Source organism: Rhinopithecus roxellana, chromosome 8 (genome assembly GCF_007565055.1).
Source record: "Rhinopithecus roxellana isolate Shanxi Qingling chromosome 8, ASM756505v1, whole genome shotgun sequence".
In the NCBI taxonomy this organism is placed as follows: Eukaryota; Metazoa; Chordata; class Mammalia; order Primates; family Cercopithecidae; genus Rhinopithecus; species Rhinopithecus roxellana.
The window spans coordinates 108049953-108070424 of record NC_044556.1 but is presented as its reverse complement, the minus strand read 5'-3'; the positions used below and the strand labels follow the sequence as shown (position 1 = coordinate 108070424).

The 20472-nt window shown below is 36.6% G+C and overlaps 1 protein-coding gene across 4 annotated transcripts in view; it reads left to right on the top strand.

Moving 5' to 3' along the window:
- The window catches only part of AKT3 (AKT serine/threonine kinase 3), a 375054-nt gene that overhangs the window by 175478 nt on the left and 179104 nt on the right, over nt 1-20472 (top strand). For all 4 annotated transcript variants that reach the window (XM_030935744.1, XM_030935741.1, XM_030935745.1 and 1 more), the window contains one exon: nt 12920-13031. In XM_030935744.1, the coding sequence (XP_030791604.1) occupies nt 12920-13031 (112 nt within the window). The remainder of the gene's footprint in view (nt 1-12919; nt 13032-20472) is intronic.

Below are 20472 nucleotides of genomic sequence, written 5' to 3'. Positions count from 1 at the left end.
AAGGCTGAGGCAGGAGAATTTCTTCAATCCAGGAGGCAGAGGTTGCGGTGAGCCGAGATCGCGCCACTGCACTGATGAAAGAGTCTGATGACAGATTGAGACTCCGTCTCAAAACAAACAAACCAAAAAACTCATAATTATTTTTCAGATTTTACCATGTTATTCAGTAGCATGTTATGTAATGAATGGTTAGATATCCTGTGTACGTCTGAATGATTTACTTCTGTTTCATGCATTATGACTATAAATAAACTGCTTTTTCTGGTGTATGAGTACAATGGAGTTTTATGCCACTGTTAAATATAATGATGTAGATCTTTATTTACTGAAATGGAAAATATCCAAAACTTATAATATCATCAATCATGGTTTCCTTTTTATTTTTAAAAAGTGCTTAGGAAAGGTCTAAAAATGTATGTGTTCAAACACTAATAATGGTTATACCTGAATGGTAGGATTATGAATATTTTTATTTTGCTTATACTTATTTATTAATTTTTCTGTATTAAGCATGGATGATTTATACAGTGAAAGTAAATCGAGAAATATGTTTGAAAGCCAACTTGCCCACACAACAATGTGAATTTACTAATGTCACCAAGCTGTGTACTTAAAATGGTTAAAATGGTGCATTTTATGTTATGTATATTTTACTACCTTTTTAAAAAGCCCGTGGCTATTATACTGGAAAAATTAAAATCAAAGCCAAAAAACCAATATGCCTAATCCTTGAGTCCACTAGATGTTTGCATGCGTCTTATAATTCTTTTAGTAAATGCTTTATGTTGTTTTTATATTTTAACTATTGTCTCAAAATGACCACAGTATGTTTATTTGTAATTTCAAGTAGGCAAAAAGTATGCAAAGAACAGTTGTTCCAGAAGATTCTTGAGGTGTATGTTTGTTTAATTAGAGGCAGTATTCGATAGGTAAACAAGATAGAGAAATATTGATGGGGAAAATATTGGCTCTGTAAATGTGCTTTTGGTAAATTATAGTATTTGTAGTGACCATATTCAAAAAAGAAAAAATGTGTTAGGAGAAGTTCACATTAACATATCGTGACTTAAAATTCAACTCAAGTTCATAAATAGTATTTCATGTTAATTCCAAAGTGGTGGTTTATGATAATTAAAATGTCACAATTTGGAATGTGGATGATAAAGTGAAAAACATCTTCTAGAGGGAAATGTAATGTTAGTAATCCAGTCTTACTCCCATTATTTGTTGAACCCCTTGTATTATGGAATCAAATGTAATAACTTTGTCTTCTCTCCTATTGGCTTATGTGGAGAGAGATATGCTGAGTCTGGGTGATAAATAAACAAATGGTTCAGACAGAAATAGCAATGTGGAGTTGGATTGATACGAGCCTGCAGATCACTTTTCCATTATTAGTAATTGAACTTTTTTAATCATTAACTTCATTGGCATTGGAGAATGTGAGAGCCAGCAGGGAAAGAGCCCAAAGGTTCTCTTGCCTGCCTTTCTGCTATCCTTACCACTTTCTTTCCCTTCAGCTTCTCATTCTAAACCACCTCTCATTACTCCTACCTGGAGAAACGAGATATCAAAGATCAGCATCCTGCTAGGGGATAATCCTCTTTCCTGTCCATCCCTATACTGTGGAGAGAACCAAAGACAAACACATTGGAGCCCTCACCAGCTCAAACACTGTTATCAGTTGAAACTTATCCTGGATTTCCTTATATGAGAAAATGTGTCATAGATGGGAGAAGGGCCAAGCACAGGGAACGTATAGAGAAGGTATAGAAGAGGGAACAAGACAGTACTGTGGCTTTGACAGATGATTACTGATTTTTAAGGCACTTTTCCTAGCAGTGTATTCTCTTCAGAAGAGCGTGGGATTGGGATAGACTTGGAATAAATCCTTATATAATGACTCACAATTGTGTGTTTTGGGGCAAGTTATTTAGATTGCCTGAATGTTTTAAATTTGCTCATTTTTAAAATGGAAGGTAATAACACCTTTTAGGTTTTTCCTTTGGATTAAATGAGTAACATTTGTACACCACTCTTTGTGCAGTGCCTGGAATGTAGTGATCGCTTCACAGTTATCTGCTGCTGGAATTGCTGTCTACCAGGACACCTGCCTCACCTAAGTCACCCTCGCTCAGTGGATTAAATGAATCTCTTAAAGATTGATGTATTGAATCCTAAATAGGTATTACGCTTTTTTGCCCCTAGAGAGAGAAAACATTAAACAAAAGATAGAAATGCTTTTTGTCCCATTCAAAGAACCTCCATGATGTATCATACTTTTAAGACCTGAACAATAAACTTGATTTATGGTCATCGTAACTCACAGCCAGCATTATTTCATTCTGTGATTTAATGAAAAATGGAATCTCTTATTATGCCTTTGTTTTTCACATTGGATGTTATTTTAGAAAGAATAAAATTAGTGTTTAAATGAAGAGGTTGGTTGAAATGAAACTTTTAAACATTTTAGTAAAATCCAAACAGATGATCTCTAAAAATTTTCTTTGGTGTATGTATTTCTTGATCTGACATGTTGCAGTCTTTCTAATTGGCTTTCAGGTTTGCAGAGTAATTACAGCTTTGAACAAACTTTGTCATCTGTGGCTCAGAATGTGTAAAGTAAGCAGAACATTTAAAATTCAGTTTGTGGTTCATGTTGCTCAGGAGAGTTTAACTAGTGTATAACTATCTAATGTAAGTAACGGTGTAACAAATAACACTGAGAAGTATGTTATAATAAAAGTTAGCTACCTGGCATTTTGTATAAGCACATTTACTTTACTGATAATCAATTGGTTAATAGTTTTTAGAATCTCTTATCCAAAGTTTCTACTTCTGATTTTTTTTATTTTTTTAAATTTTAATACTTTATTTTATTTAACCCTATATATGCAAATTTTTTTTATTATACTTTAAGTTCTAGGGTACATGTGCACAATGTGCAGGTTTGTTACATATGTATACATGTGCTGTGTTGGTGTGCTGCACCCATTAAGTGATCATTTACATTAGGTATATCTCCTAATGCTATCCCTCCTCTCTTCCCCCCACCCCACAACACGCCCTGGTGTCTGATGTTCCCCTTCCTGTGTCCAAGTGATCTCATTGTTCAATTCCCACCTATGAGTGAGAACATGTGGTGTTTGTTTTTTCTCCTTGCAATAGTTTGCTGAGAATGATGGTTTCCAGCTTCATCCATGTCCCTACAAAGGACATGAACTCATCCTTTTTTATGGCTGCATAGTATTCCATGGTGTATAGGTGCCACGTTTTCTTAATCCAGTCTATCATTGTTGGACATTTGAATTGGTTCCAAATCTTTGCTATTGTGAGTAGTGCTGCAATAAACGTACGTGTGCATGTGTCTTTACATCTGTGTGATTTATAGTCCTTTGGATATATACCCAGTAATGGGATGGCTGCGTGAAATGATATTTCTAGTTCTAGATCCCTGAGGAATCGCCACACTGTCTTCCACAATGGTTGAACTCATTTACAGTCCCACCAACAGTGTAAAAGTGTTCCTATTTCTCCACATCCTCTCCAGCACCTGTTGTTTACTGAGTTTTTAATGATCACCATTCTAACTGGTGTGAGATGGTATCTTACTGTGGTTTTGATTTGCATTTCTCTGGTGGCCAGTGATGATGAGCATTTTTTCATGTGTCTGTTGGCTGCATAAATGTCTTCTTTTGAGAAGTGCCTGTTCATATCCTTTGCCCACTTGTTGATGGGGTTTTTTTTTTCTTGTAAATGTCAGGATCAAATTCACACATAATAATGGAAATGGGCTAAATGCTCCAATTAAAAGACACAGACTGGCAAATTGGATAAAGAGTCAAGACCCATAAGTGTGCTGTATTCAGGAAACCCATCTCACGTGCAGAGACACTCATAGGCTCAAAAAAATAGAGGAAGATCTACCAAGTAAATGGAAAACAAAAAAAGGCAGGGGTTGCAATCCTAGTCTCTGATAAAACAGACTTTAAACCAACAAAGATCAAAAGAGACAAAGACGACCATTACATAATGGTCAAGGGATCAATTCAATAAGAAGAGCTAACTCTCCTAAATATATATGCACCCAATACAGGAGCACCCAGATTCATAAAGCAAGTCCTTAGAGACCTACAAAGAGACTTAGACTCACACACAATAATAATGGGAGACTTTAACACCCCACTGTCAACATTAGACAGATCAACGAGACAGAAAGTTAACAAGGATATTCAGGAATTGAACTCAGCTCTACACCAAGCAGACGTAATAGACATCTACAGAACTCTCCACCCCAAATCAACAGAATGTACATTCTTCTCAGCACCACGTTGCACTTATTCCAAAATTGACCACATAGTGGGAAGTAAAGCACTCCTCAGCAAAAGTAAAAGAACAGAGATTTTAACAAACTGTCTCTCAGACCACAGTGCAATCAAACTAGAACTCAGGATTAAGATACTCAATCAAAACTGCTCAACTACATGGAAACTGAACAACCTGCTCCTGAATGACTACTGGGTGCATAACAAAATGAAGGCAGAAATAAAGATGCTCTTTGAAACCTACAAGAATAAAGACACAACATACCAGAATCTCTGGGACACATTTAAAGCAGTGTGTAGAGGGAAATGTATAGCACTAAATGTCCACAAGAGAAAGCAGGAAAGATCTAAAATTGACACCCTAATATCACATTAAAAGAACTAGAGAAGCAAGAGCAAACACATTCAAAACCTAGCAGAAGGCAAGAAATAACTAAGATCAGGGCAGAACTGAAGGAGATAGAGACACAAAAAACCCTCCAAAAAATCAGTGAATCCAGGAGCTGGTTTTTTGAAAAGATCAACAAAATTGATAGACTGCTAGCAAGACTAATAAAGAAGAAAAGAGAAGAATCAGATAGATGCAATAAAAAATGATACAGGGGATATCACCAGAGATCACACAGAAATACAAACAACCATCAGAGAATACTATAAACACTTCTACGCAAATACACTAGAAAATCTAGAAGAAATGGATAAATTCCTCGACACATACACCCTACCAAGACTAATCCAGGAAGAAGTTGAATCTCTGAATAGACCAATAACGGACTCTGAAATTGAGGCAATAATTAATAGCCTACCAACCAAAAACAGTCCAGGACCAGAAGGATTCACAGCCAAATTCTACCAGAGGTACGAGGAGGAGCTGGTACCATTCCTTCTGAAACTATTCCAATGAAGAGAAAAAGAGGGAATCCTCCCTAACTCATTTTTTGAGGCCAGCATCATCCTGATACCAAAGCCTGGCAGAGATGCAACAAAAAAAGAGAATTTTAAACCAATATCCCTGATGAACATTGATGCAAAAATCCTCAATAAAATACTGGCAAACTGAATCCAGCAACACATCAAAAAGCTTATCCACCATGATTAAGTGGGCTTCATCCCTGGGATGCAAGGCTGGTTCAACATACACAAATGAATAAACGTAATCCGGCATATAAACAGAACCAAAGACAAAAACCACATGATTATCTCAATAGATGCAGAAAAGGCCTTTGACAAAATTCAACAGCCCTTCATGCTAAAAACGCTCAATAAATTCGGTATTGATGGAACGTATCTCAAAATAATAAGAGCTATTTATGACAAACCCACAACCAATATCATACTGAATGGGCAAAAACTGGAAGCATTCCCTTTGAAAACTGGCACTAGACAGGAATGCCCTCTCTCACCACTCCTATTCAACATAGTGTTGGAAATTTTGGCCAGGGCCATCAGGCAGAAGAAAGAAATAAAGTGTATTCAATTAGGAAAAGAGGAAGTCAAATTGTCCCTGTTTGCAGATGACATGATTGTTTATGTAGGAAACCCCATCATCTCAGCCCAAAATCTCCTTAAGCTGGTAAGCAACTTCAGCAGTCTCAGGATACAAAATCAATGTGCAAAAATCACAAGCATTCTTATACACCAATAACAGACAAACAAGAGAGCCAAATCTTGAATGAACTCCCATTCACAATAGCTTTAAAGAGAATAAAATCCCTAGGAATCCAACTTACAAGGGATGTGAAGGACCTCTTCAAGGAGAACTACAAACCACTGCTCAACGAAATAAAAGAGGACACAAACAAATGGAAGGGCATTCCATGCTCATGGATAGGAAGAATCAATATCATGAAAATGGCCATACTGCCCAAGGTAGTTTATAGATTCAGTGTCATCCCCATCAAGCTACCAATGACTTTGTTCACAGAATTGGAAAAAACTACTTTAAAGTTCACATGGAACCAAAAAAGAGCCCTCATTGCCAAGACAATCCTAAGTCAAAAGAACAAAGCTGGAGGCATCACGCTACCTGACTTCAAACTATACTACAAGGCTGCAGTAACCAAAACAGCATGGTACTGGTACCAAAACAGAGATGTAGACCAATGGAACAGAACAGAGCCTTCAGAAATAATACCACACATCTACAACTATCTGATCTTTGACAATCCTGACAAAAACAAGAAATGGGGAAAGGATTCCCTATTTAATAAATGGTGCTGGGAAAAGTGGCTAGCCATAAGTAGAAAGCTGAAACTGGATCCTTTCCTTACTCCTTATATGAAAATTAATTCAAGGTGGATTAGTGACTTAAATGTTAGACCTAAAACCATAAAAACCCTAGAAGAATACTAGGCAATACCATTCAGGACATAGGCATGGGCAAGGACTTCATGTCTAAAACACCAAAAGCTATGGCAACAAAAGCCAGAATTGACAAATGGGATCTAATTAAACTAAAGAGCTTCTGCACAGCGAAAGAAACTGTCATCAGAGTGAACAGGCAACTTACAGAATGGGAACAATTTTTTGCAATTTATTCATCTGACAAATCTGACATATCCAGAATCTACAAAGAACTCTACTTCTGACTTTTAAAATTTAAATTGCCCTACCTTGCTTTGGGAATAAAAGGAAAATATTCTTTTAAAGAAGTATTGGCTAATCCATGTATTAACCACCATTTCCTTGAAGAATCATGTGTTTCTGATTCTTTATTGTGAACATGCAAGAACTCAAAAGTTTTTCTATTTACTCGATCACTGGTTTTAACATGGTAATTTAGAGTTTTAACTTTTTTGAATTTGGATTCAGCTTTTTAAGTTATATTTGTTTTGTACAGCAACAAACCATAAGACATTGTGATATTCTCTTGGTAGTGATTCAACTACCACTTGAATATCTTAGTAGACAGATTGAATGTGTTTGTAGAGTATTTCATACTGAGACCTATAAAATATAGGTTTATTTCTATTATAGTATTTTTTTGGAATTACACGTAACATTATTTTTGTTGGACTCGAGGATTCATAGGACCTGATTAAATCCTTTATATCATAAATGAAATACTACTTTATAATTACATGGGTAAAGTGATTAGTAGTATGGTGTGTGCTATGAGCTCACAGAGTTTCCTATTCATTTTTATGTGCCCAGCATTTTGCATAGTGCCTGGCCCATAACTGACATTTCATATACATCATTTGGTTCATGGATACTTAGCAAATTTAGTAAGAACAGTCAAGTTGTGCATAACTACTTAGTCATTATGTTACTCTTAAAATTTTCCCAAACCACTGCCTACATAAATACAAGAATTTTATTCTTGTCTAAGCCATTCCTTTTCAGTGATCTGCTTGAGAATGGTAATTAAAGTAATGTCTTTTACTGTTTTCAGCAGCCTTATAAATTATGGTAATTGATATTTGGAATCTGATAACAGCACTTTAAGTAACTCCTAAAAGTCTGGTGTTGAGAAGTTCTTTAAATTATAGCATTTAAACTTCATTTAGATATGGTGTTGAAAATATGCTTTTAATTCATGATAGTGCTTTTAAAGATGATGAACTTGAGGGCTTAGATGTAAAGTACTTTCAAAAGGATCACACCACTGATTGTGTTAGAGCCTGGATTTGAATTTCTTATTCTGATTGCAAAGTCCATTATCTTAATTACCTTATATCATCATAATGGGAACCTGAAGTAAAACTGAAATAGTGAACCTCACACTGGGCATTCTTTCTTTGCTTCTGTGCTGTATTTCTCTGTACCCCATAGTTCATTCTTGAGTATTTCTCTTGGGTACGCCCCTCATTTAAGTGTCTGTCCTCCATTCTTTACATTTAAAGCCAATCAGTTGCCCAGTCATCAAGTATTTATTATATACTCCTGTGTCCTATCACTGTCCTACGTGCTATAAGAAGAACTGTGCACACAATTCCTAACTTTCAAGTAATTTAGCTCATGAACTACTGGCTGGAAATTTAATATAACTTTTGAAAAGAAGGATATGGGGAGTAACAGTTGGCTTCAAAGAGAATCAGACTGATGGGCAGAGTCAGTCACAGGAATTGGTTGGCTCTTTATTAGTATAAATTAGTATGTCTTTGGTATTTTAAAACTTACATCTTTCAAATGAACACTGTTTCTGCTTATTTTTTGTGGAATACTATATTTTGTATTTTTTAACTTTCATATTTCAAAAGGTATGTAATGCTGCTATACAGAGTTGAATTGTGATATAATAGATTGTACGACCTGTTGATTCTACCACCTTTTCATTATTTTGCACATCCCCAGGTTCTCACTTTCCTCCATACCCTTTTTAAATTTCTTGGTTGATTATCGTAATTACTCCCTTGCCTTGCTCCCTTGCCTTGGATTCTCAATTCTTTTCTGTTTTCTTGCTTTGACAAACTTACTTGGTTAAAATACAGCCTTGCTTAAATTCATTACTCTGTGTTCCTCACCTGTACACATGCAGCTGAATATATTTGAGAGAAAATACACAACCATGATCTCTGTTACTACTTTAAATTCTTCATTATTAAATTCAGATTGGTCCTTCATCCTTCTTGGCTGTCATGGTAGATTTCCCTGGTCTGTACTTTTGTTTTCCCAGAGTGCTATTTCGTATCTTTTTTTCTTCAAAGCCCGATGGATCCTTTTGCAACCTATTTCCGATGGCTTTATATCCTAATTCACGGAAAAAAACCAGAAGCAGTGAGAAAATAATTTCTACCAGCTTTTACTTGCTTCTGTACTCCTAATTGCATTTGGGCCCTTATATCTTCTCTCTTATTTCATTACTAAACTATTTATACTCCTGATTAGAGCTACCCCTTTACTTGTCTAGTAAATTTAATCCCTTCTTGCTTCTGTAGGAACATTGCTTTAGAAATTATCATTTGGTAGCATCAAAATTACCTTCTTTGTTGGATTATTACTACCAGAATTCATTCATTTGGAAAATATTTATTGAGTACTATATGTCTGGCATAGATCCAAGTGCTAAGAATATGTGAATGGAGCTTACAATCTAGTTGAAAAGACAGTAAGCAAAAAAGATACTAAAAAACTTCATATCTGGCCGGGCGCGGTGGCTCAAGCCTGTAATCCCAGCACTTTGGGAGGCCGAGACGGGCGGATCACGAGGTCAGGAGATCGAGACCATCCTGGCGAACATGGTGAAACCTCGTCTCTACTAAAAAATACAAAAAACTAGCCGGGCGAGGTGGCGGGCGCCTGTAGTCCCAGCTACTCGGGAGGCTGAGGCGGGAGAATGGCGTAAACCCGGGAGGCGGAGCTTGCAGTGAGCTGAGATCTGGCCACTGCACTCCAGCCTGGGCGACAGAGCGAGACTCCGTCTCAAAAAAAAAAAAAAAAAAAAAAAAACTTCATATCAAATGTTAGAAAATAGTAACATGGTATGGAAAATAAAAAATAGAGCAGGTAAGAGAAGATGGAGGGAGAGTCCTAGGTAAGGGGTGCAGATTGCAGTATTAAATAGGATGTTTAAGGTAGGCAGCTGTGCGGATGTGTGGGGTGGGAAGAGTGCTAGGCAGAGGGCAAAAAGTTCTAAAGCAGAAAGAGTGTAGTGCATTGTTGAGGAAATGCGGGGAAGCCAGGGTGGCTGGCAGAGCAGCCTGAAAGAGAGTACTAGGGAAGTAGGTCAGAAACTTGTGTAGGGTCGGTGGGAGGGTCAGATCACGTAGGACACCTGCTGATCACTTAAAGGCCTACTCTCCTATTCTTAGTGAACTGAAACACTGCAGAACTTTTTTGCAGATCTTCATTTTAAGACGATTTCTGGCTGCTGTATTGAGAACAGACTGCAATGAGGGGCAGGGAAAAGCTATTCTAAGGTTTTTGGAATCATCAGGTGAGACAGTGATGGCTTAGTCTGAGGTAGTGGAGGTGGTGAGAAGTTATCAGAAGCAGGTTATGTTTTTAAAGTAGAAACACCAGGATTTGCAGGAGTGAATGTGATGTCAGAGAAGAGAGGACTCCAAGGGGATTCTTGGATTTTCAGCTTGGGCAATTGAAAGGATGGAGGTGTCGTGTGAGATAGAGAAAGCCATAGCAGAGGTTGGCAGAAAGAGGATCAGGGTTGAGAGAGATCAAGAGTTCACGTTCGGACATGTTCAGATGTCTCCCAGAGCACAGTTTCTGTCTTTAACTTCTGTAGTCACTCAGCATCTCTAAACAGGAAGAATCTGGTCTTAGGGCAGCTGGGAGGTTTAGGCATTGGGCACAGAGAATCTGAACTAGAATTACAGCAGTGGAAAACCGGTTATGAATGGTCTCCCACTTACAGTAGTTAAGTGTAATGATGTCTTTTACTTTACCATGCTCCTGACAGCAATACATACTCAATGGAAACTGTATTTCAAATTTTTGATTTTTGTCTTTTCCTGGGCTAGTAATTTGCTGTGTGATACTCCCTAGTGATGGTGGGCAGCAGCAGGAAATCATAGCTCGCAGTCAGCCACGTGATCACAACATGCACAGTAGATACTCTACAGTGTACTGTGTTGCCAGCATTTTTCTGGATGCTCTTATTTTTTGTGTTTTCACATCTCATCATGTCGACAAAACATCCATCCATGTGTAGTATTCAGTACTCTATTACAAAATAGGCTTTGTGTTAGATGATTTTGTCTAGCTCTAGGCTAATGTGAGTGTTCTGAGCATGTTTAAAGTAGGTTAGGCTAACCTATGATCTTGGGTAATCTAGGTGTATTAAATGCATTTTTCCTTACAGTATTTTTGACTTTCAGTGGATTTATTGGAATGTAACACAGTCATAAGTCAAGGAGCACCTGTAATGACACATAGTAACAGTATCAAAAAGGAAGATCGCTTTATCTTTCAGCCTGGGTGATGGAAAAATTATGCAAACCAGGAGGAGAAATGCATTTTAGGGGGAAAATACTGAGTTTGGTTTCAGGGGTAGTCCAGTAATTCAACCAGGTAGAAATATTCACTACATATTTAGACATGTGTGTGTTAAAGTAGAACTCCATGGTGAAAAAAGTTTGGATTTTGATCTTGGTAAACTGAGAGATGATTGCTGAAAACATGAAAACTGTTAGAAAAGAAAAGAAAGCTAAGCAGAGACCCTTGGGTGAATCATTTCTCTCAGTGTAAAGGGCCAGTAAAGAGCTAATCTGGTACTGAGCACGGTGGGTCAAGCCTGTAATCCCAGCACTTTGGGAGGCCAAGGCGGGTGGATCACTTGAGGTCAGGAGTTCGAGATCAGCCTGGCCAACATGGTGAAACCCCCGTCTCTAGTAAAATTAGAAAAATTAGCTGGGTGTGGTGGTGCACGCCTGTAATCACAGCTACTTGGGTGGCTGAGGCATGACAACCACTTGAACCCAGCAGGCGGAGGTTGCAGCGAGCCAAGATCGCGCCACTGCACTCCAACCTGGGTGACAGAGCGAGACTCTGTCTCAAAAATAAAGAAAGAAAAAGAAAAAACCACAGCTAATCTGAGTAATGAATTGGAACTGTAAAGACAGAAATGGTGGTTGATAGTTGCTAATGATGGAGATAGGACACAGCAGATAAGCACTGAGAAAAGACTTGAAGTTTTCAATGGAGATAAATTAGTTTCTTTCAAAAGAGCAGAGTCAGCAGACAACTGTACCCTATTTTTTTCTTGGTGTCCAATACCACTTATCCTTTAAAATCCAACTCAGATATATGCCAAATAATAGTTAATGTTTGTTGAAAGCTTATAGGTCTCATATTATGCTAATATTACATGAGTTTATTATTAATTCCTACGTCAATTCTATGATGTAGATACTGTTTCCTACTTAACTGTTGAAGACTAGAGAGTTAAATTAATTTGTCCAAGTTTGTATAGTTAATGGTATGAAAAAATAATTGAATCCAGGCACACCAGTGTCAGAATCCATACTTTTAGGCTCATGTTCTTTGACATCTTCCTAGTTATTCACTAACAGAATTCAGTCACATTTAGACTGACTAGCTCTTGGGGCTGTGGATACTAAGTGTTACAGGCAGTTTATATTGTCAAAGGGCTTATAATCTAGGTAAGGATAAGTGATATTTGTAATTTTCTTAAAATGATAAGTAATACTGTAAGATAGTTTATGGTAAGTGACAAATGAGGGATATGGTAATAAGTAATGAGAATTGAGAGGATGAAATGGCCAATCTAGGGCCAGGTGTTACGGAAGGTTTCATGGAAGGAATAATGTTTGATCTGGACCTTCCAGGATCAGAATTATTGTGACTGCAGGTGATGCAGATGGATAGAGATAAAATAAGTGGGGGAAGTATTTCAGATGACAAGAACAGCTGGAGCAAAGGCATAAATAAAGGGAAGAGTAAGATGTGTTTGGGGAAAATTATATAGTCCATTTGAGGTGGTTAATGTGGCCAGAATGGGTGAAGGATTGGAAAGGAAGACTAAGGTCAGGTTGTGAATAATACTGAGTGGAGATCCATAGAAAGCTGTGAGTTCACACTGGGTTTTGTTTAAAATAGAACTCTGTAGTTCTGAATTATTTACTTCTTGGTTTAAATATATCCATATTTAAAGAAACATTTTATTTTATTCTTAGAATGCCAGTTAATGAAAACAGAACGACCAAAGCCAAACACATTTATAATCAGATGTCTCCAGTGGACCACTGTTATAGAGAGAACATTTCATGTAGACACTCCAGAGGAAAGGTAAGAAATTCATTTGTTTTCATTTGTGAAAAAGCAACACTCCATCTAATGTATTTGTGTCTGACTTTATGATTTGTAAATATATGTAAATATATTTTTTAAATGCTATAGTCTCTAAATTCTTGTTTTCTGGTATAATACATGAATAACAGTGGCTTACAAAATAATACTTAATACATCAGAACCTCTGGGCATACTGGAAGGTATACTTTCAGAGAAACAACATTTAAATGTTAAAATATACATTTAAAAAGACATTTTTGGCCTGGCACGGTGGCTCACGCCTGTAATCCCAGCACTCTGGGAGGTCAAGGCGGGTGGATCATGAGGTCAGGAGATTAAGACCATCCTGGCTAACACGGTGAAACCCTGTCTCTACTAAAAAAATATAAAACAAATCAGCTGGGCATGGTGGTGGGCGCCTGTAGCCCCAGCTACTCAGGAGGCAGAGGCAGGAGAATGGCACGAACCCGGGAGATGGAGCTTGCAGTGAGCCGAGATCGCACCGCTGCACTCCAGCCTGGGTGACAGAGAGAGACTCTGTCTCAAAAAAGAGAGACATTTTTATAGCCAAACTACCTTTTTAAAAAAATTGTATGATTGTATTCATACTTGCAATTCTGAGGCTAGTGATAGCAAAAGATTGCAATTAACATGTCATTCTAAATTAATTGCAAGTGGCTGCCTGGAGCACTAGGTTGCTAAGGATTCTGAGATTGGGTCTAAGGAGCGGGAGGGAGGATTAATTAGCATTGACTGTCATTATTGCTAAAGTGGGTAGTGACAACACTGTAGTAACCAACTCATCAACTTCATCGGGTCCACGTTTTTTTTCCTCCTGATCTATCAGTTTTTACAACTACTTCCCAATTCTATATCCGCTCACTCTGATACTGAGTTAGGTCCAGCCACCACAGTCACAAAACCGTTATCCTGCACATGTTATATTTGATCCTAATCAGAAGCTTTGTGAAGGTAAATGTTATTAGCCTTATTTGCCAAATGAATACATTAAGTTTTAACAGCCTTGTCTAAAATTTTAATAAAAGCACAATGGTAAAGTATTGTTTTAATAACCCTTTTGATCAGTAGAGTAAATGGTAATGTATGATTGATTAAGAAATATAGAAAAGAGTTAGGCAGTGATAATACTTCCTTTTGTGTACTTCCAATCTTATTCTGTGCAGATGTTATTAGGCCTTTAGTATATATACCGTTCTGGGTATGGGTCCCTGAGCTCCACCCCTTCCGCATACCCTCCCCTCCCTGTACACCCTCCCCTCCCAACCATTGATCCTGGGCCTTTTCTCCCTTGATAATTAATACTGAGCTTTCAGTTTGTTGATATGTCCACCCATAATCCATAACCACTAAGTTGGGCTAATTCCTATGTATCTTTTCAGATCTGAACTTAAAATGTTATTTTTCCTACAAAACCTCTGACTCTTATAGACTAGGCAGGTTCCCCTGCTAGGTACTTAGATACTTTTCTTTGTACCTTTTCTATCAAGTATATTATAACTGTAATCCTTGTTTGCCTTTCTCACTAAACTTTAAGATTCTTGATAGCAAAGATCATGGCTTCCTTGCTCATTTAAAAAATCTTTAGCACATAGTCCATGGCCCAACACAGTATTTATTGACTGGCTGGATAAATGGAACTTTTCCCATGTCAATTTATATTCTTTGAAAATGTTATTCTTAGTGGATTTTTAACATCTGTTGAAGCACAATTCATTTTGCCATTTATGTTTACAAAGCTGGATTTCTGTCAGATCTTAAGACTCTAAAGTCCTCTGCTATTCCTGTAATAATATACTATTTTGAACCGTCAGTTTTCATTTGCATTTATAACTATAAGAAAAAACAGTATTAGTACAAATGAAAAACAGCATACTTATCTTTGCCATTAGTTTGTGCATTTCTATATACCTCTAGAATCTGGTGTTTGGAAATTCTATATGACTCTAGATATCATTGAAGACTTAGAGAGGGTTAGTGTGAGTTAGAAAAAACTCTCTGTTTTTAGTATTCTGCCCAGTCTAAAATTTTTACCTGTCGTAAACTAAATGTATATCTCTTACTTATCTTACATTTATTTCAGTACATGATATAAGGTTGGACTGTATTTTTTTCTCAATGGCAAGCCCATCGTCTCATCTCCATTCATTAGATAATCCATTTTTTTCTCACCGATTGTGGATAACACATATACATATTTGGGCTTTTAGGATTTAGTCTTTTTTTCCCCTTTGACCTTTCTGTATTCTAGCATTAACACCACATGGCTTTAATTAGATAAACTTTATAAAATTTTTAACTGTTAATATAGCAACATATCCCTTAATTTTTTTTTAATAAAAATGATCTTAGCTACATTAGTGCATTCTTTTAAAAAATTATGGTAAAAAATTACATAATGTGAAATCCTCTTCCATTTTGAAGGGTATAATAGAGTATTGTTAACTATGTGCATATTATTGTACAGCAGATCTCTAGAACGTTTTCATCTGGCATGACTGAACCTCTGTTCCCATTGAACAACAGCTCTCCATTCCCCTATCCCCAGCCCCTGGAAACCACCGTTCTACTGTCTGCTTCTGTGAATTCGACACTTTAGACACGTCACATAGTGGAATCATACAATGTTTGTCCTGTTACTGTCTTATTTCACTTAGTATAATGTCTTCAACGTTAATCCATGTTGCAGCATAGTAGAGGATATTCTTCTTTTTTAAGGCTGAATAATATTCCACTGTATGTATGTAACACATTTGCCTTCTTTCTTTTTTTGAGACAGGGTCTTGCTCTGTCACCCAGGCTGGAGTGCAGTGGTGTGATCATGGCTTATTGCAGCCTGGAACTTGGGGCCAAGGGATCCTCCCAGCTTAGCCTCCCCAGTAGCTGAGACTATAGCTGCACATGCAACTAATTAAAAAAAAATTTTTTTTTTTTTGTAGAGACAAGGTTTCTCTATGTTGCCAGGGCTTGTCTGGAACTCCCGGCCTCAAGCAATCCTCCTCCCTCGGCTGGAATTACAGGCATGAGCCACACTCCTGGCCGATACATTTTCTTTCTTCATTCATCTGCTGATGAGTATTTAGGTTGTTTCCACCTCTTGTCTATTGTGAATAATGCAACAATGAGCATGAGAGGGCAGATATTTATTTAAGTTCCTCATTTGACTTTGTTCGAATAAATATCCAGAAATGTGATTGCTGGTTCATATGGTAGTTCTACTTTTAATTTTTTGAAGAATCTCCATACTGTTTTCTATAGCATCTACATTATTTTACATTCCCAATAATGGTGTACAAGGTTTTAATTTCTCCACATCCTTGCTGATACTTATGTATTTATTTTTTATGTTGTTGTTTTTTTAAAAATAACAGCCATCCTAGCAGGTGTAAGGTGATATTTCATCGTGGTTTTGATTTGAACTTCCCTAATAATTCATAATGCTAAGCATTTTTCAAATACCTGTGTATCATTTGTATGTCTTCTTTGAAGAAATGTCTATTCAAGTCTTTTGCCAAATTTTTACTTGTGTTTCTTTTTTTTGTTGTCGCTATTGAGTTGTAGGAGTTCCTTATACATTTTGAATATTAAGTCCTTATGAGACATATGGTTTGTAAATATATTCTCTCATTCTGTAGTTTGCTGTTTTGTTCTCTTGTTTGCTGTGCAGAAGCTTTTTATTTTGATGTAGTTCTACTCATCTCTTATTGCTTTTGTCAGCATCAAGAAATCATTTCTAAGGACCAAGTTATGAAACTTTTCTCCTGTGGTTTTTTCCTAGGAGTTTGTAATTTCATGTCTTATATTTATTCTTCGATCCATTTTGAGTTCGTTTTGTGTGTGTAAAATAAGGCTCCACTTTTATTCTTTTGCGTGTTGATACCCAGTTTTCCCAGCACCATAATATTTCCACATTGTGTTAGTCATGGCACTAACACAATTCAAAGATTATTTGACCATATATGGTTTTATTACCTGGGCTGTCTGTTCTGTTCCATTAGTCTGTATGTCTTTATGCCAGTACCAAATTGTTTTAATTAGTGAAGCTTTAGAATGCATTTTGAAGTCAGGAAGTATGAAGCCCTCAGCTTTTTGCTTTCTCAAGATTTTTTCAGCTATTTGGGATTATTTATGGTTTCCATATGAATTTTAGGATTGTTTTTTCTGTTTCTGCAAAAATGCTTTAGGATTTTGAAAAGGATTGCATTGAATATGTAGCTTACTTTGCGGTATTGACACCTTAACAATATTAAACCTTCCAGTGCATGAACATGGGATGTCTTTCCATTTATTTGTGTCTCCTTTCATTTCTTTCAGCAGTGTTTTGTAGTTTTCAGGGTACAAATCTTTCACCTTCTTGGTTAACTTTATTCCTAAAGTACTTTATTCTTTTTGATGCTTTTGTAAATGGTATTTGCCTTAGTCCCTTTGGGCTGCTACAACAAAATATCGTAAACCGAGTAGCTTATAAACCATAGAAATTTATTTCTGACAGTTCTGGAGGCCAGGTGTTTAAGTTCAAGATGTTGGCAAATTCACTGTCTATAGAGGGCCCTCTTCACGGTTCATAGAAGGTATCTTTTCCCTATATTGTCATCTAGTAAAAGTGCCAAAGGAACTCTCTGAGGACTTTTCTATAAATGCTCTATTTTAATTTATGAGTTCTATCATGACCTCACAAAGGCCCACTTCCTAATACCATCACCTTTGGGGTTAAGTAACCCAAAACATTTATTCTTTTGTAGATCTAGTATCTGCAGACAATAATAATTTTATCTCTTCATTTCTGATAGTTTTATGTATTATTTCTCCGTGTTTTTAAGCAATGTTTAGTAATTTTGATGATAGCACATATACCTTTTTTCCTTATTTTATTGGATACACTTCACTTACTTACTGTTAAATATGATTTGTATATGTACTTTATTACGCTGCACATGACCATCCACAATATAGACAAAGATGATTTTTCTTTCTTACAGCTAACTACTTTCACTGTCACAACCATGGCCATTACACTCACACTCAAACATACAGAGACACATGTACATGCGCACACATATACCTCGCCCCCAACCATGTTCCTGATACGTTGAACTCCTTGTTGTTTCTCAAGTACTAATGCTATATTGTGCTCTTACATTACCTGTAGCTCTTCCCTTCTTGCCCTTTTGCCCCTACTGCTAGGAACACCTCATATCCTTTGCTTGTCTCTTGCTCATTCTGGTCAGTACCAATTCATTTTGCACATCTACATTCAAGAATTACCTTTTTCTTTGGGTCCCCATCACAAACTATTATTGTTAGAACACCACTGTACTCAGTATATAGTTGTATCATTTTATCCGTAACATTTTATTATACTTCCTCATAATACCAAGGCCCCTCCCCATCAGACTGTAAGTTCTTCCTAAGCCATTCCTTATTTAAACTTTAGGAGCACATATGTATTAGACATTTAATTAAATATTTATTAGTAAGTGAATAATCAGTTGGTGAAAATTATTTGATTTTTGTGTAAGTAGTATATGTACTTTTAAAATATTAATGTACTTCTTTCATAGAGGTCTCCATTATGTTTTTCAAATTAATTACATTTTTAAATGTTACTTAGGAATTAGAAGATTGAATGCCTTCTTTCAGTTAGTCAGGTACTTTGGCCTGATACTCTTTTGCAGGAATTACCCCCCATACCCCTCCACCCTCACCAAATGGTGTAGGGTTATAGTTTAAGTATCATGAATTATGATGAATTAGGTAATTTGGGTCAGTAGTCCAGCTAACTACCACGAGTAAAGCTGGAAAAGACTTTAGTTTTTGTTTTTTAAAAAGGCACCAGAGAGCTGATAAGGCTAAGATTTATGGGGCCAAAACTTTATTGAGGAAAGAAACCCAGAGAGTGAACCTACTTTTCCCTTTGGGTTACCTGCTAATTCTTGAAGTAGTATTGGAGATGGAGACATTTTGAGTAGCTCCCAGAGCTAGGAGTGATATTTTGGAATCTAGGATCTACCAAAGAGGAGACATGGTAAACCACTACTTTTTGGTATTGGTAGCTTAAAGGATTGTGCCCTATAAGAAAGAGTAAACTGGAAATAGATTTGCTTTGAGAGGATTGACGTATAACTATAAATTATTTCAGTCCTGAAATTGAGTGAAGGTGATTCGACTTTGCTAGTTTTCCAGGAGCTTGCTAAAAGCAAATGTAAATTCTCTCTAACAGAATATTGTATCTTCCTAGACCTCACATTACCTCAATTTTCATGTGCTACGTCCAGGACTTGTTAAAAAATGAGTACACAAAAATTCAACACAATGTGGCCAAAATAACAGGAAAAAACAGACAATAGAATTATATTCATAGGAATATATGATAGGAACTCTAGATAAAAGAACTATGCATTAATTAGTATGTTCAAGTATATTAAGATCGGGTGATTCTGTAGAGGGAAAGTATAAAAAAGAAACAAATGGATAATAGCTTTGATTTGTAATCAAGGTAAAATTAAAAAGAAAGAACCCCATAGAAATTCTAAAATTGAAAACAAAACATTTGGAATTGTGAGTTCTAGCAGACGTCTTTAATGGCAAACTAGACCTCACATTAGAGACAATTAGTGAACTCAAAAATACATCAGAGCAGAACGTTTATAATGAAACATGCAAAGATAAGAGGATAGAAAATAAAAGTAAGAATAGAATGTAAGATAAAAACAATGTAGTGAGAATGTCTTACATATATAATTGGAGCCTCAGAAGGAGAGGAGAGAATAGAGCAAAAAGTATTTGAAAATATGATTGAAATTTTTAAAAAAATGGCTAAAGATGTCAAACCATAGTTTCAAAAGTCCTATAAATCTCAAGTAGGAAAAATATGAAGCAAATTCCTAATCTCATTAGACTATTCAAAAACAAAGACAGTGTAAAAATCCCCAATATAGATAGAGAAAAAATGTACTTTGCTTTCAGAGCAGCAACACCTAGACCAAAAGGTAATGTATCAATATGTGGGATGGAACAATAATGAAATATAATGGAATGATGTTCCCAAATAATGGAATGATAATGGAATATTTCTGAAGATGATGAAATGATATCCCCAAAATTCTGAAAGAAAATGAGTGCTAAGAAACAACTTTTTTTCATGAATAAAAGTCAAAAGAAAATATTTTCAGTAAACAGTTGATAGAGGCTGGGCATTGTGTCTCATGCCTATAATCCCAACACCTTGGAGGCTGAGGCAGGAAGATCACTTGAGCCCAGGAGCTCAGACCAGCCTGGGCAACATAGTGAGATTCTGTCTCTACTCCCCTCACTCCCCCCGCCGCCAAAGTTTGATAGGATTTCTCACTTCCCCTCACTCCCCCCGCCGCCAGAATTTGATAGGATTTCTCACTAGCACACCTGAAATAACTAACCTAGT